Genomic DNA, 25,874 nt, shown 5'->3' on the forward strand with positions numbered 1-25,874 from the left:
GTACCTAGGCCCTTGTCTACATGGAACTAATAATTTAATAGCTAGAAGTTATACAGAGCCTGCTATGTGCCAGGCACTGTGCTAAAATGCTGATCCTCCCAACAGTCTTGGGAGGTAGGTGTTATAAGTACCACTGCCATCTTACAGTTGAGGAAGCTGACTAGTAGGTTTCTGAGGCTGGAGTTGAGCTCAGTTGTTCCTGACTCCAAGCCCAGCACCCTATCCATTGTACCATCAAGCTGCCTAAACTTTGGTTTAGCAAATATCAGTTGGATTGATATAGACTGTCCCCCCCGCCCTGAAATGCACTCCCTACTCACCCCTGCCTCTTAGAATTTCTACCTTCCTTCTATGTACTATTTATATCCTGCCTCCTATAGAAAGCCTTTCCTCATCTCACCAACTGTAATGACTCTCTCCTTCCTCAAATTATCATGCGTATACTTCTCTGTTTATATGTTGTATCTCTCCCTACTCTCTGCCTCCCCCCTAATAAAATGGAAGCTCTAGGAAAGCAAGGTCCATCTTTTGGATCCCCAGTGCCTTGCCTACAGCAGATGCTTAATAGGTGGTTGTTGAACTGCAGTATATTGGAATCTAATGCAACACAAACCTGGGCTCTTTAAGAGTAATATATTCAATCTCTTACTGGTTTGCACGTTGATGCCAATGCCTTTTGCATTGTGGGCAGTGTGATCTGAACCAGCGCCTCCTGAAATAGCATCTTCCGGATGGTGCTGCTATCATAATCATATTGCTGTCAATACAAAGACAAAAGCATATGCTAAGTAATAACACCACAGTCTGGTGAAACTTTTCTTAAAAAAAAAAAAACAACACACAACAACAAAACACCCAACAACCCACATCATCTCACTTTCTTATTTTTGGTATGGTAAGAGACTTTATCGAGGTAACTCCCACATCTATTTGGTAAAGTGATTAATAATAATGATGGTGATGATAAAAATAACATTGTGGAAACTGTGTAATGTATCATTGTAGGTTGCAAAAATTTAGCAACTGCTCAATGCCTAGAAAGATAAAATCAAGTGACTAGGATTACATACCAAAAGGTCAGATTCCTTTATAAAATAGCAGGATAGATCCCAGTACCACAAATGTAAACACCAAAATATGATTGAGAATTCAATAAATCAATTTTGTTGGAAGTGAAGCATAAGATAGGACTGTAATCTACCGCTGCCTTGACATAATATTGACATGTGAAAAATTCAAGAATGTTTTCAATAGATATTGTCATATCAAATACTCATAAAATCAAACCTCTATGGAATAATTAACCTAGCATGTATCACATAGCACTTTAAGGCATGTGAAGTGCTTTACAAATATAATCTCATTTTATCTTCACAACAACTCAGAGAAGTAGGCACTATTATCACCTGCATTTTACAGATGAGGAAGCAGAGACAGATTGAGGTTAAGGGACTTGGTCAGGGTCACACAGTAAGTGTCTGAGGTCACATTTGAACTCCTTATTCCAGGCCTAGTACTCTATCCATTGTAAGACTTAGTTACCAATGAAAGAAAAGCTTTCAAAAATAAAGACCTAGCAGAAAAAATTTAAACCACTTAGGAACAGAAGGATGCATTTGTCGTCTCTTTTGTTCTGATACCAGAATTGTCTTAAAAATGCTTTTAACGAGTTTACGGAAGATGAACTTATATCTCAATGCTTTTATTCAGTTACAAGAAGCAGACATTTTATATACCTGTGCAAGAGTTCACAAAATGTTATAACTATAAAAGAAGCAGGCTAACAACTTTTCCTTGGGCTTTATAGGAAGCCCATAAAAAAAGATAAGGAGACTCTAACAGCAACAACCACCATCATGATGATTGTGATAAAAGCAATGATTGACTTTTCTGTGGCTCTACAAAGGGATAAAATATTTTATTATCTCATCTGATTCTCAACAAATATCTGAGGTAAGTAATGCAAATATCATTATTCCAATTTTATGGATAGGTAAATGGAGACTTGAGAGGCTATGGGAATTGCCTGTTTTGGGTCACACAATTGGTAAGTCAAGGACTCTTTCTGCTAGATGCTGCTGACTATCTCACAGGAGGGAAACTGAAGCCTGACAGAATGAAGCTGTTTCTCCACGTCCTGAATAAATTTGGGGACAGGACTGGGTTTTTAAGTTCATGTCTAATAACATCTTGTTCCAAATTTAGATCTACTTAGTTCACACAGTAACCTACATTCGTTGTACTATAGATGGTCTGTCTTAGAAGAACCTCTTGTTTCTCCTCTAAGAGAGGATATGGATGAGGCCTTTTGTTCTGATACTGATGCTGCTTGGTTGGTAGAGTACAAGTTGGCCTTGCCCTGAGCACCCCATGGGACTAGTGACACCATGTAAGAGTGATTGATTCTTTGCTTGTTATACAGCTGAGCTGTGATTAGATGATTATCTAGAAAGATCTAGCTCACACCTATTCTCTTGACATACATTTTCCCTATGGGGCAGTGGAAAGTAGTGGTTTGGGTGCTAGGAAATCTGGGTTCTAGGCATGAGTTCTAGGTAGTTGTATAACCATGGACAATTTCCTTATCCTCTCTGGGCCTCAGTTTTCTCATCTGTTAAATTAAGGGGTTGGAGTAGATGATTAAGTCCCTTACTGCTCTCATTTTAGGATTCCAAAGTTGCTGTTATTGGTTCTGTATTTTCAGCCCTATAACTATTTCTATGCTCTTTATTTATAAAAAGCAACATTACTTTTAATGCCAATGTTTTGGCCTCCAGTGTCTGCTCTTGCCAATGTGGCTTTACATCTCAAGGATCAATTTTGCATTCATGTCTGCTCTGGTCTATTGCCTTGATAAGTGCAATTTAGAACCACTTTAACAAGTTGCTAAATTAAGTTTCTTTCCTTGAAATGAATAAAACATACTAGAAGTAAATGATTTCATCTGGCATGCTCTCTGGACCAATCTGGGGTTATATTAAGCCATCATTTCGTGACTATCTTTTGAAAAGTAATGCTGCCAAAAGACCTGAAGTTCCACAAGGATCCACCAGATGGCAGAACAAACACAAAAGCCCCACATTGGGGGAAAATCCTGACCAAATTATTTGGTTATAATTATGAAAAGTGTTTCAGAGAGAGGCAGGGAGGATGAGGGAGGAGATGGTGGGGAATAGAGACAAATTTAAAAGGGAGGGGAAGGAAAGGATAAAAGAGGGGTGGGAAGGGAGAAGAGGAGATTAGTTGGGTAGGGAACGTGATAGCGGTCTTCATGTATATGAGTGTTAGCATGTGGAAAAGGGATTAGATTTGTTCTGCTTGACCACAGAAGAGACTAAACTAGAAGTATTTAATCTGTGGAAATTGCAACAAGTCATATTTTTGACTCATTGTTTGAAAAAACTTCCTAACAGTTAGAACTCCACCATAGTGGAATGGCTGCCTCAGGAAATAAAAAATGGAGGGTAGATTACTCATTGGGTATGGATGGGGTCAAAGTGTTCTTGTTCAGTTACAAATTCTATGGTCTCTGGGGTTCCTGCCAGCTCTTAAGATTCTGTGAAGGAAAGAGAAGCAAAGGGAGGGAGATAAAAAGAGTAGGAAGGCATTTGACATTTAACATAAAAAACATAGGAGCCATAATATTGTTTTATACAGTACTTCCATTAAAAAAAAGGAGTTTTTTTTTTTACCTTTAAGACTCGTTTCTTGACTTTTTCAATGGCTGTGGAGATTTTGGACACGTCTCCTTGTTGATGGGGAGATAGAAGCTGCTCAAAAGTATAGACTGCATTTTCCATGAGCTAGAAATCAAAGCCAACACATGAATAGAGCCAGAGTGACATTACTGATTGGAGGTACTGTTTGTATGTTCAACATTCAGTTGGTCCCACCCCCTTCTCCCCTATCCCCCTTCCACTATCTAAATCAGGGCAGTTCCTGAAGCAAGAAAAATCTGGTCCTTTAGGCACTACTCCAAGGTTGACCAAGGAGAATAGCTTCTGGGTATGATGACCCTCTCCATGTGTCTACCTCCTGAAATAATTCTCTTAATGGCCAGGATGGAAACTGTGAGATGATGCATTCTCACTTGGGATTTTTTTTCCCTGATGTCCTTTCTTCTCTAATTTGAATGGAATCAACAAATCAACAATCATTTATTAAGTGCCTACTATGTGCCCTGCATTGTGCTAGGTGCTGGGGATATAAAGACAAAAAAGAAACAGTCCTTGCTCTCAAGAAGCTTATATTCCAAGGGGATATTCAAATATTCACAGATAAGCAAATACAGGATATATATAAAATAAATACAAAGTGATGGAGGGCATATTACCTGGGGGAATCAGGAAAGGTCTATTGAAGGAAGGGGCAAGCTCCTTGATGGGAGCTGGGAGTATCAAGGGGTAGAGAGGGAGAACATTCTAGTCATGAGTGGGCCATGCAAAGACATGGAGCTGGGAGATGGACTGTCATGTATGGGGAAGAGCAAGTAGGCCAGTTTGGCTATAATTCAGGATATACGGGGGAGAATAATGTTTAATTAGCCTGGAATGACAGGCTGGAGCCAAGTTATAAAGGGCTTTGAATGCCAAACAAAGTTAAAATTTTATCCTAAAGGCAATGGGGAGCAACTGAAGATTCTTGAGTAGAGGAGAAAAATGCTCAGTCTTGCTCTTTAGGAATATTAATTTGGCAGCTTCTCAGAGTATGGATTGGAGAGGGCAGAAGTTGGACACAGGAAGACAAATTGGGAGACTATTGCAATAGTCCACATGAGAGGCAATAAAAACCTGACATAGGATGGTGGCTTTGTGAGGGCATAGAACATACATATATATATATATATGGAGAGAGAGAGAGAGAGAGAGAGAGAAGTGGAGACGGAAACAACATTTATTGGATACTTGGGGTGAGTGATAGTGAGGAGTTGATGATGACTGAGTTTGTGAACCTGGATGCTTGGAAGGATGGTGGAACCATCAACAGAAGGAGGGAAATTTGGAGAGGGCCTGATTTGGGAGGAAAGATGAGTTCTGTTTTATACATATTTAGTTTGAAATGGCTATGGGACATCTAATTTGAAATGTGCACTCTCTTCTCCATCGTGGTTCAAGAGGCAGCTGATAGATATGTAGATTTTCTTAAAATAATTTTTTGAGGTGATCAGGGTTAAATGACTTGCCCAAGGTCACACAACCAGTAAGTATCTGAGGCCACATTTGAACTCAGGTCCTCCTGACTCCAGGGTCAGTGCTCCATCCACTGCACCAACTAGCTGCCCTGAGATATGTAGATCTTAGTCATAAGCAGAGAGATTGTAATTGAAACCATGGGAGCTAGTGAGAGATCTGGAATAGACCAAGTAGAAGAAAAGAGAAGAGAAAGCAGGAAAGGAGCCTGGGGGGCTATCACAGTTATGATTTGGATGATGAGTGAATGAAGAAGACTGAGATGGAGTGGTTACATAGGTTAGAGGAGAACCAGGAGAGAGCAGTGTCCTAAAAACCCAGAGAGGAGAGAGAATATCTAGAAGGATCTTATGATCTCTCCTAGCTCCATTTGCTGTATTCTCTATAGTCTACCTGAGTGGAAAGATGGTTATACTTCAATTTTAGTTTGTTGAATGGAATTCATTAAATGGAATTCTATTGAATTGAATTCTGACAGCTTTAATTCTGCTCTACTGATTCTTAGTGGGTGAAAAGCACCCAGAATTATTGTTCCTACTTTCCCTTTTAGACTATTTCCTCTTCTCTCCAGAATTTTTCACTTCTCTTTAGCGGTCAAGGAAGCAGCATCTGGGGTGGGAGTGGTAGAAGCCTGCTTTGGGCTCAAAGCATTGAGGAGGAACCATGCTGGAACCTTCCTTTCTTCCCACCCCTCCAAACTCCCAGTCATGCTGGGGAGAGTCCTACCAAAGACTAGCTCCTTTATGGCTGGGAATATTTGTTCTCTGTTTGGTATCTTGATCTGCCACCCTTTCTACAGTCCCTGCCTCTCTCAGGGGAATGCCCTTGCTTCACTTACTTCTTGCATGTAGTTTTGGGTCCTCTGTACGACCGAGTCAATGTGGGGGAACTTGAAGCGGCTCTTGAGGTCTTGGAGTTGTTCTTGGAGTAGGTTGACTTTCAAGTAACAAGGTTCCATCTTCACTGAGTTCAGTGGAAGATTCCTCAGCTGGTCCAAGTGCTATAATTTGGTAAAGAAACAAAATATCCTTGAGGTCAGACGGGCTGATTTCAAGGAATACATACTAAATTCTCAGGGATTCTGTGCATGAGTGTGTTTCTACAGATAAGAACCCTAGGTCTATGAAATCTCCAACCTGCTATATTTTTCTGCTCTGTTAATTCTTAGTGCGTGAAAATCACCCAGAATCATTGCTCCCTCTTTCCTTTCTTACATTTCCTCTTCTCTCCCAAATTTTTCACCATTCTTTAGTGGGCAAGGAAGCAGGACCTGGGGTAGCAGTTGTTCTTGGTATTAGGATAAACCTATTGGTAGAGGAGGTACAGAGCTGTGGAGAAATCCCAGTTCTAGCTACTCCCTATGGAACTTCAGGAAAATGCAGGTTGTAGAATTTCAAAGTTGGAAGGAGTGTCAAAATTCTACCAGGCCAACCAATAACTGAACAGGAATGCTCTCTATGGCATCGCTTAGCCTACATCTGAAGATTTCTTGAGGCAATCCATTCTACTTTGGGATAGCTCTAATTGTCAGAAAGTTATTTAGGACACTTAGAAAGTGAAGCAGTGATGGTGTCATGCTTTCATCAAGAACAACTCATACCAGATTAACTTTTTTTAAGGACTACTACTAGATGAAAAGATCAGGAGAATGACATAGATAGAGTATTCCTGGATTTCAGCCAGGAACGTTATGTCTCTCATAGTGCTCTTTTGTAAAAAATGAGACGTGGACCAAATGGTTGTATAGTTAGGTGGACTGGATCCAAAGAATGGTGATTGATAGATTGATATTCCCTTTCTCTGAAAGGATAGCCCAGAAATCTGACGTGTTCAACATTTGTTATCATAAAGAGACTGTTGTCATCTTACTTAGATATGGAAAACATTTTAGGGGATTCACTTAATCAAGAATGATGACAGGTTCTCAAGTCTAAGTTACAGTGAAAATCATTATCCCAAATTTTGTCATTGCCACAGCTATATACTGTCTGTTTAAAAAATTCAAATAGATCTCTGCCAAGATGAGAATTCCTCAAATACCCAAATGCTCCATCTCCAACTGGCAGTTCCACTTTATTTCTTTACCTCCTTCAGCTGAGCAGGATCTTTGTTGGTCTGGAAACTTTGGCTGATTTCATTCACCTCTTTTTCAAAGAGAGCCCGGACTTCACTGAACCCAGAACTCACTGGCCCCATGAGTTCCTCCAAGATGGAAGACAGGAATGGTTGTATACTCTCTGCACAAGTTCTTCCAGCAGGTTCAGCCACCATGACTGAGGTAGGAAGAAACAAAGAGTCATGAGTTTAGGGTAGTTGTAGAAATGGCTGCAGAAGCATCAGAAGTCAGGTCAGACCAGCACCTGACAAGGTACTCCAAGGACTCTCCTGGGCTTCCTGACAGCCCCCTGCCCCCACTGCCATGACCAACTAGCTTGGTATTTGCTGTGCCTAGTTTTAGCTATGAAGAATCACTGTCATATACAGCTGTTGTCCCATTGTATCTGACTGTTTTGCAAAGTCCCTTATCTCCCCAAGCTTTCTTTTGCCCTGGGATAGAGACACATATTTCTTCTATTTCCGACAAACATGCAAAGAAGGTGACATACATCTGATACAAAAGGAAAAAATTCTGGTACTCCACACTTCTGTATATTTCATTGTACTTTCGAATACACACATAATACAGGAAAATATTGGGAAAGCCAGTGAGGTACAGTGGATAAAGAACCTCAAAGTCAAGAAGACCTGAGTTCAAGTCTCACGTCTGACAATATCAGCTTGTGTGACCCTGGGAAAATCACAAAACCTCTGAATATCCCAGATAAGTCTCTAATCGTTTAAGTTGCAGGATGGAGGCTGAGCCACATGGGTAAAGAGATTTTCCTCATAAGAAGCTTTCTACCCCCAATACCAATGAAAGTGAAGTTCCATTCCAACAGGTATACACGTGTATACACACGTGTATGTGCATATGTATATATGGTTCCAGTTATGTAACACTATATTTACTTGTAAAATGAAGGGGTCATTTCTAGCACTATATACTATGATCTGCTTTCTCCTGAAATCACTTTGTCTATGTTACATTCATTTATCTGCATACCTGTTGATCCTCTTAGTAGGATGTAAATACTTTGAGAGCGGGTCATGTTTTGTTTTTTCGTCTTTTTTTGTCTTTCCCCAATTTCTAGGACAGAACCTTGCACATCATTCCTCCACAAATACATGGGAAAGAATTAGAACTTTCTTTGGTCAATAAAATGATTGTCTCATAAAGTTTTTTCTAAAGGAAAAGAACTCTGAATATAATTTGAATGACTGGGCAGCTATTAACCAGCCAAACAACTTGTCATGAAGACAAAAGAGAATGATAACATTCACAATAGTAATTTTAAAAAGCATCTTATTAAAATGTTAGAACAATCATGAAAGGTAGTCTTGAAAAAGAAAAATACAACCATAACCTCTACAATAGCCTCTAACCTGCTGAGCTGGTGTTCAAGCCAGGGGGTGGAGCTCATTTTTAATTTGGGGCCAGAGTGAGGTGTAAAGTGGACAGAGGTGGAAATTCCTTCCCTGCCATAGCACAGATCAGACTCCAAACAACAACTTTCGCCTTATCTCCTACTGCACCCCTCCACATGCCCTAAGTTCCAGCCAAATTGGACTATTAGCCATTTCCTTAACAGGCTCTATGTTTTCCCAACTCTTTGTCTTGGCTCATGTTATTCTTTATATTAGGCCATCCCCTCCCAGCTATTTCTATTCACATCCTTCCAAGCTGGCTGAAATCCTTTCTCCTTCATGAAGTCATCCCAAATCTCCCCAGCTGGGAGAAAGCTCTCCTCACTCCAAATTCCTTTAGTTTGTGCCTTTGTTTGTGCCTTTTAAATTACATTTAAAACAATACAACAAGCGTCGATTGGGTGCTTACTACATGCAGAACATTGGGCTAGGTGATGTGGGGAAATGAACATTTTAGATGAGAAGCCCCCACTTTCATTAATCTTATAGTCTAGGAAGGAGATAATCTACCACACCAGGGAAACATACTATGTGGTAGGTGAATTGGAGAATTACAGAACCAGTGCCATATTAGGTCTGAGGGAGAAGTCTGTCATTGACCAGAGTTGAGGGAAAACTTCTTGAAGGGGGAGGCACTTGAATTGGACTTTAAAGAATGAATAGGAATTCAATAAGTGAAGAGAGGGTATTTCTGACACAGGAGGTGAAGGTAACATATGTTCAGGGTCAGGGAATAATCCCATTTAACTGAAGCAAAGTTTTGGGGGGGAATAATAAAAGAAAAGGCTAGAAAAGTAAAGCAGAAACTGCCTTTTGGATTGTGTAAGGCCTTAAATGCTAGGCAGAGGAATTTTAAAGATTATTTGTTAGACAATAGTAGCTACAGAAAAAATGTGAGCTTAGCAATGAAATGAGAAGATCCACATGTAAGAAAGAATATTCCAACAACAGTATGAAGTATAGATTGAAGAGGGGAGTGAGCAGTGGTGGAAGACCTATAAGGAGGCTATTTCAGTATAGGCCAGGGGGTGGTAATAAGGGATCAGGCTAAGGTGGTGGTGGTTGAGATAGAAAGCATGAGTTTGAAAGGTATCCTAGGCATATAATTGTTCTAAGGCAAGCAGAGTAAATTAATCTTTTTTTCTGTATAACCCTTGCAATATTTCCATTTAATTTTATTTAACAAAAATGTATAATATATTCTACTATATACAGGACCAGGTAATGAGAGATACAAAGACAAAATAAAATAGTCCCTGACCTCAGGGAGGTTATATTCTGCTGGGAAGATACAACATATACATAGATAAATTAATCAATACAAGGTAATTTCCAAAGGGAAAGCATATGAAAGTAGGGACATCAGTGAGAGTTTCAGGAAAGAGGTGATGCCTGAGCTAAGCCTTGAAAGATTCTAAGAGGTAGAAATGACAAAGGTGTAGTTTTGGACATAGGAAGGTGAATAAAGGGGAGTAATATAAATATGAAATCAGGCTGGAAAGATAATAATAACCGACATGCAAATAGCACCATAGGATTGCTAGGTGGAGGTGTGGAAGGAGCATTCCCAGGGCCTAGAGTCAGGAAGACCTGAGTTCAAATTCAACCTCAGACACTTATTAGCTGGGTGACCCTGGGCAAGTCACTTAACCCTATTTGCCACAGCTTCCTCATCTGTAAAATGAGCCGGAGAGGGAAATGGCAAATTGCTCAAGTATCTTTGCCAAGAAAACCCCAAACAGGGTCAGGAAGAGTTGGAAATGACTAAAATGAATGCATAACCACAAATAGTGCCATAAGTTAAGCACTTTACATGCATTGTCTTGTTTGGTCCTGATGTAGGAGTGTGCAATCAAAGCTGCTAGGTGGCGCCACAGTATGCAGAGCCCCAGGGCTAGAGCCAGGAAGAAATGGTTTTAAATCCAGCCTGAGACACTTCCTATCTGTGTGACCCTGGGCAAGTTGTGTAACCTCTGCCTCAGTTTCCTCAGCAAAAAAATGGGATGATAACAGCATCTACATCCCAGGATTGTAGTGAGGGTGAAATGAGATGATACTTGTAAAGTGCTTAACACAGTGCCTGACACATGGGAAGAGCTATATAAATGAGAGCCATTATTATTATTAGATATAGTTTGGCTAGTAGAAAGGGCAGAAAGTAGGAAAGTTATGAGATAAGAAAAGGCAGCCCAACAAAGGAAAAAATACTCATCAGGGTAAAGATGATTGAAATGTCCAGTTCCCTGGCATCTAATTTGTATAGAAAAGGATTAGGGAGGATTAGGGAATGAACTTGAAGAGAGACAGAGAGAAGAAGGATAAGGTCTAGGTAGTTGGTAAGACAAGGCAAAGAAAACAAGAAAAGTTAAGTGAAATAATTAGGTTATGCAAATTGGTAGGACAATACCGTCAAATCAATGAAACCGAAGATTGTTACAAAGCTGAAGGGAAGGTGGATATGGCTGGGGCTTTGGCTATGGGTGGAGTTGCTGGAACAAAGGAAAGGAATTTGGGTGAAGTTGCTATAAAAAGTTTTAACTAGGTGCTTCAGCTTGAAGAGCCACAGTTTTAACACATACAGGTTCAAGAAACAAGACTGAAGAAGAGGAGGGAAAATTGTGTAGTGGCTTGTATCAAATTCATGACATTTCCATTTCTGCCACAGTCAAGTGGTTGTTATCTACATTACAAGAATAGGCTGTTCTCCCTCCTGGAGGAGAAGGTAAAGGAAGACTTTTTAAAAATGCCTTTTCACACTTCAAGTTGTTACGGAGAATGAAAGAAATCAGAAATAAAGATTCAATGGGAAAGAAAGGGACTTGAGATTGAGGAGGGGAGGCCTGACCCTTGTCAGAATGATGGAAAATGGAGGTGTAGACAAAGGAGAAAGGAAAGGAAAAGGACAGTCATACAATTAGAGTGAAAAAGAGATTTGAGGCTCATCTTGAAGAGGAAAGAGCTGGATGGTATAAAGACAAAGCAACCACTCCTTGTTCCAAGGATGGTATAGTGGAGAAGCTCTCTGGTGAGAGATTATTTAGTAATGGGAAGAGGAAAAAGAGAAGAGTAGTAGAAGTTGGTAATTCCCTGCTCAGAGGTTTTCTGGAAGTTATTTGTTGACCTGATAACCACATCAGAAAGGTTGGCTGTTCTCCTCAGGCATGGATCCAACTTATAACTATCCACTTCTGGTGATTCACATGGGCACAAGTGACACTTTCAGGAGGAATGTAAAAAGTATTGGCAATGCTTATGAAGTCTTGGGCAAGAAACTGAAGACCATAAGGTTGTGTTTCTCTCACTGCTGCCCATTGAAGGCGAGGAATGCAGAAGAGAACAATTAACATGGGAAGTGAACAGCTGACAATGGATTTGAATTTCTGGATCACAGCTTACAATATAGGGCTGACAGAGTAGTGGCTAGAGATGCAGTACACCAAAGGTTGGTAAGAATGCTTTTTTCTGGTATCTTAGAAATCCTATCAAAATTGTTTTAATCTAAAAAAGGATGGGAAGATTGATGGTGTATATGGCCTTTGTTAGAAGTATAAGAAGGAAGTATAACAGTGGCTGAGAATTTCAGAAATTCACAGGAGAAATTTAAAATCTAGAAATTTACAGGAGATAAAAATCCAAAAATAGAACCAGAAGTAGAATCCATGGATACACACACACACACACACACACACACACACACACACACACACATACCCTTTCCTATCTTTCTAGTCTTCTTACACCTTACCTTACACCCCCTTCCCCCAATACTCTTAGCTCCAATGACACTGGCCTCCTGTTGGTTGTATGGACAGATCTCTTAGTTCGGAGCATTTTTTTTTGCCTCTCCCCCATGCTTGGAATGCTCTCCTTTCTTAGAGAATGAGAGTCTACTGATTTCCCTGGCTTCCTTTAAGTCCCAACTAGAATCCCATCTTTTACTAGAAGCCTTCGCCAACACTTTTTAATTCTACTACCTTTCCTCTGTCAATTATGTCCTATTTATCCTGTATAAATAGCCTGCTTTGTATATATTTGTTGGCACATCTGACATGTGGCCTAGATTTGGGGAAAGCAGATTTCAAAGAGTTCAGAGGAAACATAGGTAGGATCCCATGGACTAAAATGCTGCAGGGACGTCAGCCCAGGGGTGATGGGAAATGCTCAAGAATGATATTCACTTCCCTTTCTAGGGAAACAGTTCCAATGAAGAGGAAAATGGGATTTGTCTGAAGAGATTGATGTAGATACACAGGGAATATACCAACCAACTTAGATTTTTACAAGAAATGTACAGAAAATGGAAGAAAGTCCAGATGCCAAGAAATGAATATAAGAACATGTCCCAGTCCTGGGGAAAAAAAAGATGACAAAAGGGGGATTTTTAGCTAGATGGGGAAACAAAAGATCAAAGAAGGCATAGCTTTTTGCTTTGGGTTGATAGGATGATGATAATTGACAACATAGACAAGGCATAGATGCTTAACTCTTTATTTTGTTTTAGTTTTCTCTGCAAAAGAGAATGACCTTTACCCTGGAAATGACAGAACAAAAATTACTAACACTGAGGTGATAACAATGATAAGTAAAGGGTCAGTGAGAAAATACCCAGCTGCCTTTGATGAATTCAAATAACCTAGCTCAGATGAACTACATCCTTGTTCACTGAAAGAACTAGCAGATATGACTGCTAAGCCATTGTCACTGATATTTAAAAGATAGTGGAAAATGGATTATGGTACTAAAAGATTTGAAAAGAGCAAACATTTTTCTGATTTTTGATAACAAGAAGAGAACAGTATCTACAAATTATAGGTCAGTGAAATTGACTTCTATTCCAGAGATGAGTTCTGGAATGGAGTAAAGATATCATTTCTGAACACCTAGAAAGGGATGCAGTGATTACAAATTTCCAGCATGGCTTCATCAAGAGCACATTCCAGACTGAGCCCATCTCTTTTTCTGACAGGATTACTAGGCTACTCTCTGGGGGAAATGTTTCAGATATAATTAAACTAGATTTCTAGCAAAGCTTCTGATGACGTGGCTGATAATATTTTTTTTGGTGGAGATATGGAGATTAAACATAATCACTTGAACTCAGAACTAGCTAGATGTAAAGAGCAGTTGTTCATGGCTCAACATCAATATGACAGACAGGAGACCTCTAGTGGAATGTCCCCAGAATTTGTGGTTAGCCCTGTGTGTTTAACATTTTTATGAATGATTTGGATAAAGACACAGATGGTATGCTCATCAGATTTGCAAATGAAACAAAGCTGGGACAGAGAGCACAATAATGAACAAATCCAGGTCCAAAAAGTTCTTGACAGGCTCTATCATTGGGCTGAATCTAATATCATAAAATCTAATAGAAACAAATGTAAAATATTACACTTGGGTACAAAAATTCAATTCCATGAGTATAAGATTCCTTCTAAAAAAGATTTAAGTATTTTAGTGCGCTGTGAATTCAATATAAGCAGCAGGGTCATGTCAAAAACAACTAATCAAACTTTGGGACTAAGAGGGACCTGACTTCAAGGAATAGAGAAGAGATAATCCTACTGTACTCTGCCCTTGTCAGACCTCAACTGGAGCAATATGTTTGGGCACCACAGTTTTAAAATGGCATTGACAAACTAGAGAATGTACATAGAAGGATGGTGAATGGCCTTGACTTCATGATCAGGCATGTTTAGCCTAGAGAAGGAAAGAGGAACACAATAGCTGTCCCTTAAGTTTCTGAGGGGCTGTCACATAGAGCAGGGATGAGATTCATTCTTTTTGGCCCCAAAGGGCTGAACCAGGAATAATTGGGGGGAGGTGGGAACTGTAAGGAGACAAGTTTAGCCTTAATGTCAAGAAAAACTTTCTAACAATTAGAGCTGTCCAAAAGTAGGATGGGCTGCTTCAAGACCTCTTTTAAGGTCTTCAAGCAGAAGCTAGATGGTTATTTGTTGGGTATATTACAGTAAGGATTCCTTTTTTGATGGGTTGAACTGGGTAAATGCTGAAGTCCCTTCTAGCTCTCAAATTCTGTGATTGATAGATCTGGTAATGATCACACAGCTAGTGTTGGAAGTGAGAACTGAACCCAGGTCTCTGATGACTCTAGCACTCTTTTTACTATAAAAGCTGCCTCCTAGAATAAGTCAGAGATATCTCAGAGAGATTCTGGAGATAATGGGGAGTCAGCCAGGCTTTTGAGTGGGAGAGTGACATAGCCAGATCTGTGCCTTAGGAAGATGAATCTGACAGCTGTGGATTGGAGGTTGGGATTGGAGAGGAGAGAGACTGAACCATAAAATCAGAATGGCATAATCTAAGAGATGGAAGGAATCTCAGAGGCTACCTAGTCTAAGAAGAATGTTGAAGGTTCACATTAAGAGCAAAAGTTTTTTTCTCACTTGCTATACAGCATGAGAACTGCCTTAAACAATTATCACTCCTCCACCATTGTTTTAATTATTACTCAAAATTACTTATTTTAGGCATACTACAGGAATATAGAAATGTATAGCTTAATCAATTAAAAGGCTTATGACTAGATGTCATAAGCACATCATCTGTTTAACAACGTCTCCAGAGAATAGCTCTGAAATGAGGCCATAAAGAAGGCAACATTATATCTCTAACCTCTGATTTTTCCAGCTAAGAAGTTCTTTGAGTTCACAATCTGATCCATGTCTGAACGAATGGTCCCTTCTAGGCCCTTTGTCAGAGCTCTGCATTTCTCTTTCAAAGCACTTAATCCTTCTGAAACTTGATGCTGGACCAAGTTGTAGGCTTCTTCTAAAATCTATAACAAAACAACACATAAATTAGTGTTCTGCACCGTACAAATGATTGTCTTGACACTCCAAAGAACAGAGATTAGGTTTGTTGATTGGACCATCATAACTTGAACTAAACTACCAAAAAAATATTCATGTTTTTCTTCCCAACTTATGGTGAGTTTGTTTTTGCCCTTATGCAAGTGAGACTGGCCAGAAGCAAGAAGTAGTCATGAAATACAATTCCCTACACAGAATTCTCTTTTTATTTAAAGCCACCAATTGTGAGAAGGCAGTGCTAATTTTGTTTTACCCACAAGCCAAGAGTAGTAATAAGGCAATAGAGTAACTTACACCAAACCAAGCTCTTTTTCTGTCATTCTTCTTTCCTTTCATTTTAGGTAGAAGGTCGGTCTGAAGGGTTGGCAAGAGCTCTTCCATCACTAGGTTGCTCAAGATCTAAAGGATCAAAGAAAAACCATAGCTTTAGCCCTTGGGGGTTCAAATGAATTAGAAAATTATCAAATGATTTCCATGGTGGCGGAGGGGAGGGAAGGAAGAAAAACTCCTGGTTCTCTGCCCTTTCCTTCAATGCCATTTCTTCAAAGTCAGCTAAAACATAGATCTCTTAGCTGGCCTTTCCCTGTGCTAATCACAAGAGAAGCAGGCTCTAAAAGTATAAGTCATCCTGTTGGTTCCCATTGAATGAGGAATGGCAAAAAAATAAGTGGTAAATAAATAGAATAGAATATGTTCCATCAAGGAAGTGACAGATATGAAGGAATCAGAGCTCAGGAAGATTCAAGTGAATCGATGTAGAGCAGAATAAGAAGAACTAGAAAAACGACATTCAAAAGGACAACATAAAGGAAAGATCGACCAAATGATACTGAACTCTGTATAATTGTTAATGACCAAGCTTGACTCTGGGAAAGAGTTGCAGGAAAGTACCTTTTCTTCACTGCAAGGGTGAGGGACTATAGAGATCGAATATTGCAGAGTCAATATATAGGTTAATGTTGTTAACCTGTTTTTTTTTTTTTCACAAAAGATGGCTCACTGGGAAGAGGTGTGAGGAGGAATATATCCAGAGATATAGTAGGCCTTTTAATAAATGTAGGTTGATGTAAAAATAAAAGGCATTCATAAAAACTGGTGAGAGCTTCCCATAATTAGCCCAACTTAGAGCCATCACTAACATGATGTCCCTGTTCTCTCTCTGTACCCATGCCACTGCCTGAGTACCACTACCCTATCTATACCCAACCCCTTCATTGTTCCAGTTCTGATGGCTCAGAGAGAGTATAAACAGCAATTGTTTGTGTTTTGGCTAGAAACCCTGAGGGTCTTTCCTTCCCAGATTGATTTTTTTTTTTGACTAGGTAAAAGAGGCCATTCTTTGCCTCTTTTCTTACCTATCCTTAATCATCAAATGGCAATTGCCTCAGACAGAGACCTGTGAAAGACCTTAGCTTAAAAAGGCCAAGGTCTCCAACAGCATCCTGGGCCACTGCCACTTGTCCTGATGCCTATCTTACCATTGGACCCAGATGGCTCTAGAGGATAAAGTGAGGCTAATGATTTTGCACAGCCCTGCCTCACTTGAATCCAATTCACTTGCAAGTCAAGACATCACCTTCCTGATGTCATTGGTCCTCTTTGAGAATGAAGGACAAACAACGACAACCAGAAGAAAACATGTCAATCAATTGTCCTATGACTCTACTCACAATCTTATGGATTCTCTGGTTCAAATCACCTCTCACTGACTATTCTTTTAAAAGAGTCATTTTCCCTATTAAATGTAAACTTCTTGATAGGAAGGAATGTTTCTCTTTTTGAATTTGTGTCCCAAGAATTTAACAAAGCACTTTGAATGTAGTTAGAACTTTAAAAATGCCTTTTCATTCATTCAAAAGATAATTTGAACAAAAGAGAAAAGGAAAGAATCTGTGATCTGGTGAGAAAATGCTGCAGGTTTCAGTCCTGGATCTGAAGCCACAGAAATACTGAATAAGACAACCTGAAAAGCAAAAGATTTTTAAACATCCTGAATGACAGAAATTCATGAGGATGATGGATATTTTCACATAGAAAAGAGCCAACAACTTACTGTACTCAAAAGAGAAGTATCGTAGCATTTAGAGTTGGAAGGGCGCAAGAGATCACTAAGCCCAGCTCCCTTATTATTTAGGCAGGAATTAAAGGCTCAGAGAGATTAAAGTCAGCCAACTAACTAGTGGCAGCCCCAGGACAAGAGCTCAGCCTTCTGACTCCCAAACCAGTGAGTGAATAGAGATGCTGGGCCTCGACTGAGGAAGCCCTGAGCTCAAATCAGACTTTTACATACTTACTAGCTGTGTGATCTTACGCAAGTCACTTAACCTCTGTGTACCTCAGTTTCCTCAACTGTAAAATGACACTCATGACAGTATCTACCTCCCAGGGTTGTTGTGAGGATCAGATGAGAAAATATTTCGTTTAGCACAGTGCCTAGCATACAGTAAGTACTTAATAAATGTGTGTTCCCTTCCCATTCCCCTACCTTTCCCACTAGGTCACAGTTTCCAAGGTGGGTTAGGTACAGGTAAAAAACTGATCCTTGTGTGTGGGGTTAGACAAGTCCCCTTCAGACCCTGGTCAGCAAGCCCTTTCCAATGTTCCCTTTAAAAATGTGCTTAAGCTAAGGTCTTTAACTTACATCTTGTAGCACATTTTTTTTTTGGTTTTTTTTTTTTTTTTTGGTTCTGTTTCTTCTTTCTCATGATTCATTCCATTGGTCAAAATTCTTCTCCACGACTTGACTAGAGCATAAATTAATTCAATGCGAAATTATACATGACAGTTATATGAGACTTCATGCCGTCTTGGGGAGGGAGGGGGGAAGGAGGGGAGAAAAACTGGAACTCAAAACTATGTAGAACCATGTGTGGTAAACTAAAAATAAATAAAGAAAAAAAAAATGGGAAAAAAAAATGTGCTACAAGATGTAAGTTAAAGACCTTAGCTTAATGTGCTATTGGCTTGTAAACTCCTCGAGGGCAGGAACTGTTTTTTGCCTCTTTTTGTATCCCAGGTACTTTAGCACAGTGCATGGCACACTGTAGGCCTTGAGTGAATGAATAGACATTTCCATGTCAATGGGGATCAAAGTCTTAACATAAAAGGGTGGAGCATCACAAGTGGAGTTTCAGGCTTCAGTAAGTGGTAGAATCAATTAATCAATGGGCAAGTATTTATTAAATGTTTGCTATGTTTTAGGCATAGTGCTAAGTTCCAGGACTGCACAAACACACATAAAAAGTTAAAAAGTCCCTGCCCTCCTTGAGGAAGTAACTTGTTTCTCTAGGAAGGGGCTTATTTTTCCCATGGCCACTGGCTAGCTCTAGGGGAAGACCTGAAGGACTTACAAACCATAGCTTGAGAAAACCCTGGAATCAAGACTGGGAAAGTAACTTTTCCTCTAATGCACAATAACAACAACAAAGGCACATGCCCAGGGACTAAAATAAATGTAACTCAGACCTGAAAGAGACTTTAAGAAGTCAACTAACCCAGGTTGCTGTCTTCAGAGTGAGCCCAAGAAAATCAAGCAATGAGACTCATTAAAATCTGGAGACCTTGGCCTTTTTAATCTAAGGTCCTTCCCAGGCTAGGTCAATCAATCAAGAGAAATTTAACATGCTTTTTGCTTTTGTTTGTTCAATTAATTCAAAAAGCATTTATTAAGGACCTACTACATTCCTGGCACTCTGTACAGAGACAAAAGCTAAAACTATCCTTCAAGGGACTTCGAGTGTCCTGGTAAGAAAGAGCATATATTTGTGTAAGTAAATACAAAAGCAATAAAATGGAAATGCAAAGTTATTTTGATGGAGGAAGGTTATTAGCAGCTGAGAACTAAGGCCTAGGAAAAAGTCTCAAGTAGGAGGTGGTAAGTGAGCTAAGCTGTGATGGTAGATTGGAATTCTAAGAGAGGAGGTGAGGAGGGAGGGAGGGAGGGAGTACATTTTAGTACTGGAACCAAGCCTTGGGCAAAGGTACATAGGCAAAAATGGAATGGAAAAACATACATGAGTAAAATAGCAAATAGGCTGGAAGTAGAGTGTAGAAAGGGGATACATGGAAAATAAGCTTGTAAAAGGTGCTTAAAGTTAGAATGTGGAGAGTTTTAAATTGCAAACAGAGACTGTTTTTTTTTTTCCTAAAGGCAATAGGAAGGGGCTGGAGCTTTTTGAGCAGTGAAGTGACATGGTTTGAATTGTATTTTAGGAATATCAATTTGGAACCTGAGCAAAGAAAGTATTGGGCAGGGAGGAAACTGGAAGCAGGGAGACCAATTGAGAGGCTGTTTCATTAGGGCAGGTAAGATGAGGCCTGAACCTGGGGTAGTAGCCATGTCAGTGGAGAGAAGGGGATGAATGCAAAAGAGCATATGGAAGTAGATGCTGGATATGGGGTGGGGAATGAGGAAGAATAAAGGGTCAAGGATGACTTGGACGTTGTAAACCTCAGTGACTGGAAGGATATCAGAGCTCTCAACAGAAGTAGGAATGTTAGGGAGAGTAGGTTGGGGCCAGGGGAGAGAAGAAGTCTGTATAGAACAATTTTACATATATATATATATATATATATATATATATATATATATATATATATATATATATATATATATATATATATACACCTATTTCTGTCTAATGGTAGCCATCTCTAGGGTGGGGTTGGGGGGAGAGTAGAAAAAAAGGAGAGAAAATAAATTTACATGACAATTCTGTTGTATATTTGAAAGGAATAGCAAGTCATGCATAGTAGATTTGCATGTACAATCATCTTTTTTATTGTACTATGTTATGGAAGTACTTGGATTATTCCATAAATATGTAATAATGTAATAAAAAAGAAAAGAGAAGAAAAAGAAGATAGTGAAGTCTGGTTTAACATGTGAGATTTCTAGGGGATATCCAGCTGGAAGCTGGATACAAAAGCAGATCTGGACTAGAGCATAGGAGGATAGAAGGACTATTACCTTTAAATTATTTTCTCATGGCTCAAAGGTAGGGACAGAGAAGGAGCAGAAAATGGGCACAGGGACTCTGGATAAGTCTCCCACAAATAGACATTCACTGGCTAATACAGAAATATGTTTTACATGACTTCATATGTACAATGGGTATCATATTTTTTGCCTTCTCCATGGGTGGAGAAAGGGATGAAGGAAGGGAAAGAATTTGGAACTGAACATAAAAATAAAATTTAAAAGCAAACAAATAGATGCTCACATTCCCTTAGCCTATTACAAAATTATAAAAGGGCCAGAAAATGGAAAGAAATGCACTTATCAAATAAGTAGGTCTAAGGCATATTTTGTATGAGGAAAAGAAAAACAACTTTGGAGACCCAGGATTTCTTTACCTTGTTGCAAGGCTGTCCTAAAACATTTGGAGGAATTGGTCTCTTTGGCCAAGGAACGCGTGTCTTTGGTGCTTCAGCTGAAATTTATGTACTGTATCATCAGTGCTCCTCACCCCTTCACTGTCATTAGAACAGGAGTGACGTTTTATTTTATTTGTAAATATGATCTTTTCAGGCAGGGCCCTTAACTTAGCCTTTAGTACGAGGCTCTGGGCAAGGACTTGGCTTAGAAAAAAACACAGAGTGAGTTAGGGGTGACGATTTAAAAAGTGGGGAGAAGTCACTCCAAAAAACATCTGTTCTACTCATTTTAAAATAATATTTGGATAAAATTACTTCTCCACGCCTTCTTCCACCCCATAAAAGAGTCAACCAAATTTAACTTTGGAAAGTGAAAAGGATTTGCCCTGAGCTCATCGGTCTAATTGATGCCCCTCTGCTAATGCAACAGTTCATTAGATCATCAAATCCTTTTCTCCATCAGGGCAAGATGGAGGCCACTGACAAAGGAGGGAGATCAGAGGAGGAATTACGGGAAAGATGGCTTTTGAGGTGGGCCTTAAAGCATGGTTAAGATTTCAACCAGTCAGTGCTGAGAGGGAGAACACACCAACCGCAGGGAACAATTTGGCCAAAGAGGTGGGAAAGCAGAAGACACATGCCAAGCAACAGAGAGAAGTCTGGTTTAGCTGAAGTATAGACTAGGTAGAGGAAAATAACATGAGAGGAGGCTGGAAAGGTATGTTTTGATGAGTTCAAGACAAAAACTGAAACATTCAGACTTCATCAAAGTCAAGGTGCCTTGCTACTAAATTCAAGTTGAACACTTCAATTCCAAGTACTCTCAAAGTTCTCAATGAAAAAGTTTAGAACAACAATCCTAGGAGGAAGGAAAGAACTTTACATCCCTACCATCTCATCAGCTGCCTTCTAGCCTGGACCAGAGACCATGCCTGGAGGACTTAACCCTTTTATCGACAGAACTCCAGTCCTGGGGCCCCAAGGTTCTGATTGGTGAGGGCCTTTTGTGGGGCCAATATATTAGCCAACCTTCACTTTACTATCCTTCCATCTTCTTAAAAAGCATAGGGAATTCAGGGGAAAGACCCTGGGGACTTTGGGGAACTGATATACCAAAAGTGCTGGGTCCTTGGCTTTTATCTCACTGTGTTTTCCTCTACATTTTTCACTGGCCACCAGAGATCCTTTGGCGTGCTGCAAGTGGCCCTTGGCTGCAAATTGTGCAGGCCTGGTCTAGAGTCATGGCCACTCCAGGACCCATACATAGTCTGAACCAGAATTGGAAGTCACCTGTGTTTCAGATTCATCCTAAAGCTGCCAATCTGAATATAAAAGCTAAGTTTAGTGGAGCTTTCTCACCTCATAGGCAGCAGAGGACAGAGAATAGGGCTTTGTACTTCAAATCAGGAAGACCTAGGTTCAGATCTCATCTCCTATCCCTGCTAGCTGTGTCAAGTACTTTGTGAATTTTAAAAAGCTTTAAAAATGTCAATTGTTGCCCCTAGAAAAAAAGTACCTGGTAGAAAGGACTTCTGACTTTTAATCCAATTTTTTTCTGCTGCCTTTCATTGTATATGTATATATATATGTGCATATGTAATTATATATGTACACATATGTACATACGTACACACACACACACACACACACACAAAATATAGCTAGGACAGCTAAGTGGCAAAGTGGATGTAACGCTGGGCTTAGAATCAGGAAGACTCATTATCCTGAGCTCAAATCCAGCCTCAGACACTTACTGGCTGTGTGACCCTGTGCAAGAAATGGCAAACCACTCCATCTTTGCCAAGAAAACCCCAAAATATAGGGGTGAAGAGTTGGACATGGCTTAAAAATGACTCAACAGCAACAACATTATAGAAGCATACAAGAAGCACCCCCACACACACATAACTTATTATTTTTGCTAATTTTTTAAAATTTTATTTCACCTGGTGATGTCGTCAGTTCCTATCATCTCTATATTAATAATTCTCAGATCTATTTATTTAGCCCTAAACTCCTTCCTAACTTCTAAACCAACACTTCCAACTTTATCTTTAACATTCCAAATTCTCCCCCCCCCATACCTCCCTGACCCATTGCAAAAGCAAGCAATATTTCAATTGTATATGTGAAGCCATGCAAAACATATTTCCCTATTAGCCATGTTGCAAAACAGCCATGTTGCAAAACAACAACAAAAAGCAAGAACACAAAGAAAGTGAAAAAAGTATGCTTCCATCTGCACTCAGAGTTCTTCTTCTTCTTCTTCTTCTCTCTCTTTCTCTCTCTCTCCCTCCCTCCATCCTTCCCTCCCTCCCTCTCTCTCTCTCTCTGGAGGTAAACAGCAGTTTCATCCTGGGTCCTTTGTAATTAACTGTCTTGGATTGTTGTATTGACCAAAGTAGCTAAGTTTTTCACAGTCGATCATCTTTACAATATTGCTGTTACTGTATACAATGTTCTCCTAGTTCTGCTCACTTCGCTTTGCATTAAATCATATAAGTCTTCCCAGGTTTTTCTGAAACCACCCTGGTCATCATTTCTTATGGCACAATAGTATTCCATCACAATACTATACCATAATTCGCTTAGCCATTCCCCAATTGATAGACATTCCCTCAATATCCAATTCTTTGCCACCACAAAAAGAGCTGGTGTGTGTGTGCGTGTGTGTGTGTGTGTGTGTGTGTGTATTTGTACACATAGGTCTCTTCCCCTTTTCTTTGATCTTTTTGGGATACAGACTAGTAGTAGTATTGCTGGGTCAAAGAGTATGCACAGTTTTATAGTCCTTTAGGCATAGTTCTAAATTGTCCTCCGGAACAGCTGGATAAGATCACAACTCCACAAACAGTGAGTACATCAGTATTCCAGTTTTTCCATATCCCCTCCATCATTCATCATTTTCCTTTTAGTTTTTTTGGGGGGGGCAGGGAAATTGGGGTTAAATGACTTGCCCAAGGTCACACAGCTAGTAAATGTGTCAAGTGTCTGGGGCTGGATTTGAACTCAGGTCCTCCTGACTCCAGGGCTGGTGCTCTACTCACTGCGCCACGTAGCTGCCCTTCATCATTTTCCTTTTCTGTCATATTAGCCAATCTGATAGGTATGAGGTGGTACCTCAGAGTTGTTTTGATTTGCATTTCTTTAATCAACAGTGATTTAGAGCATGTTTTCATGTGACTATTGGTAGTCATTTCTTCTTGACAGTCTTGATTGATAGTGATTTCTTTTTCTGAAAACTGCCTGTTCATATCCTTTGACAATTTATTAATTGGGGAATGGAGGCCAGGCATTTCCAATGACTGCTTTTCATCCTGGAATTCTCTTCCTCCTAATCCCCCATCTCTTTGCTTCCCTGCCTTCCTTCAAGTTCTAACTAAAATTCCACTTTCTACAAGAAGTCTTTTTTGATCCTCCTTAATGCTAAGCCTTTCCTCTGAGATTATTTCCAATTGTTCCAGTATAAACATATATATACTGCATATACATAGAGATATGTATATAAACATAGGAACACACGCATATATTGTATAGACCATTTGTACAAGGTACAAACAAGATATATACTTGATTATATATGTGTATATACACAGATAAGTGTACATATAGGTAAATACATACATAATCGTTTGCATGCTGTCTCCTCTATTAGACTGTGAGCTCCTCGAGGGCAAGGTCTGGGTTTGAGGCCATTTTCCCCCTTTTCTTTGTTCCCCCAGCAGTTAGCACAGTGCATGGCACTTAAGCGCTTAACAAATGCTTGTTGACTGGTTAGAACCAACCAGCAAGAATTTATTAAGCATTTACTATGTGCAAATTATGGTGCCAAGTGCTAGGGATACAATTACATGAAAAAAGAATGATAGTCCAAGGGGACTGTATTCTAATGAAGAAAGAACATCAAGAGGAGCCATGAAAGAGGAAAGGTGCAGGTGCAAAGATAGTGGAGATGTCTGTGAGGTGGTGTTAGGGCTGCATTCCATGCAAAATGAGATGAAAACTCATCTATCCATATAGGGGGACCCAAAGGCTAAGAGACAGGAGGGATGAGGAAGATGGCTACGTGACATGGGGAGGAAATAGTTGGGAGTGTGAAGTTTGAGATGTATACAGGACACCCAGATTGAAATGTCCAGTAAAGAGTTGGTGACATGGGATTGGGAAAGAGACAAAGCTTGGATATATAAAGCTCTAGGAGTTATAAGCACAGAGATGGGAATTAAGCCCAAACAAGCAGAAGAGGCTACCAAGACTATAAAATCAAAAGAGAAAAAGGACTCGGGGTATCCCTATCATTAGGGGGAAAGGAGAAGTGAACAAGCATTAATTGTTGTTTCATTTTTCAGTGGTGTCTAATTCTTTGTGACCCTTTTGGAGGTTTTCTTGACAAAGATATTGGTGTGGTCTGCCATTTCCTTCTCCAGCTCATTTTACAGATGAGGAAACTGAGGCAAACAGGGTAAAGTGACTTGCTCAGGGTCACATAGGTAGCGAGGGTCTGAGGCCAATTTTGAACTCAGAAGATGAGTCTTCCTGACTCCAGGCCCAGCACTCTATACACTGAGCCATCTAGCTGCCCTGAGCCTTAAATTACCTATTATGTTCTAGATTGCCCTAAGTTATACTATAAAGAACATTTTTTTTGTCACATTAAAAGTAGAGGATTACAATATACACCTTGACCCATTTCAAATATGTCCAGTTTTTAGAAGTCAGGATTTCCCTTTGCACAATAGTATTGTTATTTTTCCTAGCACCTTGCTGTTCCTTTCTTTGGGTTAAAAAGGGTACCCAGACCACCTGCCTTAAAAGGTGGTGAGTTTTCCCTCTCTGGAAGTCTTCAAGTGGATACTGGACAGTTACGTGTTTAGTGTGTTACAGTGGGGATTCTTTTAGTATATGGGTGGGACTAGACGGTGGCTGAGGTCCCTCCCAACTCCCAAATTTT

The 25,874-nt window shown here is 39.8% G+C and overlaps 1 protein-coding gene across 1 annotated transcript in view; it reads right to left on the bottom strand.

Annotated features, from left to right (window-relative positions):
* Positions 1-25,874, bottom strand: part of NIBAN1 (niban apoptosis regulator 1) — a 211,020-nt gene that overhangs the window by 16,201 nt on the left and 168,945 nt on the right. The window contains exons 7-12 of the mRNA XM_036758153.1: positions 15,842-15,946; positions 15,351-15,513; positions 7,275-7,462; positions 6,028-6,189; positions 3,693-3,803; positions 650-757 (exon numbers count right to left, since the gene is read on the bottom strand). Coding sequence (XP_036614048.1) covers positions 650-757; positions 3,693-3,803; positions 6,028-6,189; positions 7,275-7,462; positions 15,351-15,513; positions 15,842-15,946 — 837 coding nt within the window. The remainder of the gene's footprint in view (positions 1-649; positions 758-3,692; positions 3,804-6,027; positions 6,190-7,274; positions 7,463-15,350; positions 15,514-15,841; positions 15,947-25,874) is intronic.

This window comes from Trichosurus vulpecula, chromosome 4 (genome assembly GCF_011100635.1).
Source record: "Trichosurus vulpecula isolate mTriVul1 chromosome 4, mTriVul1.pri, whole genome shotgun sequence".
Classification (NCBI taxonomy): Eukaryota; Metazoa; Chordata; class Mammalia; order Diprotodontia; family Phalangeridae; genus Trichosurus; species Trichosurus vulpecula.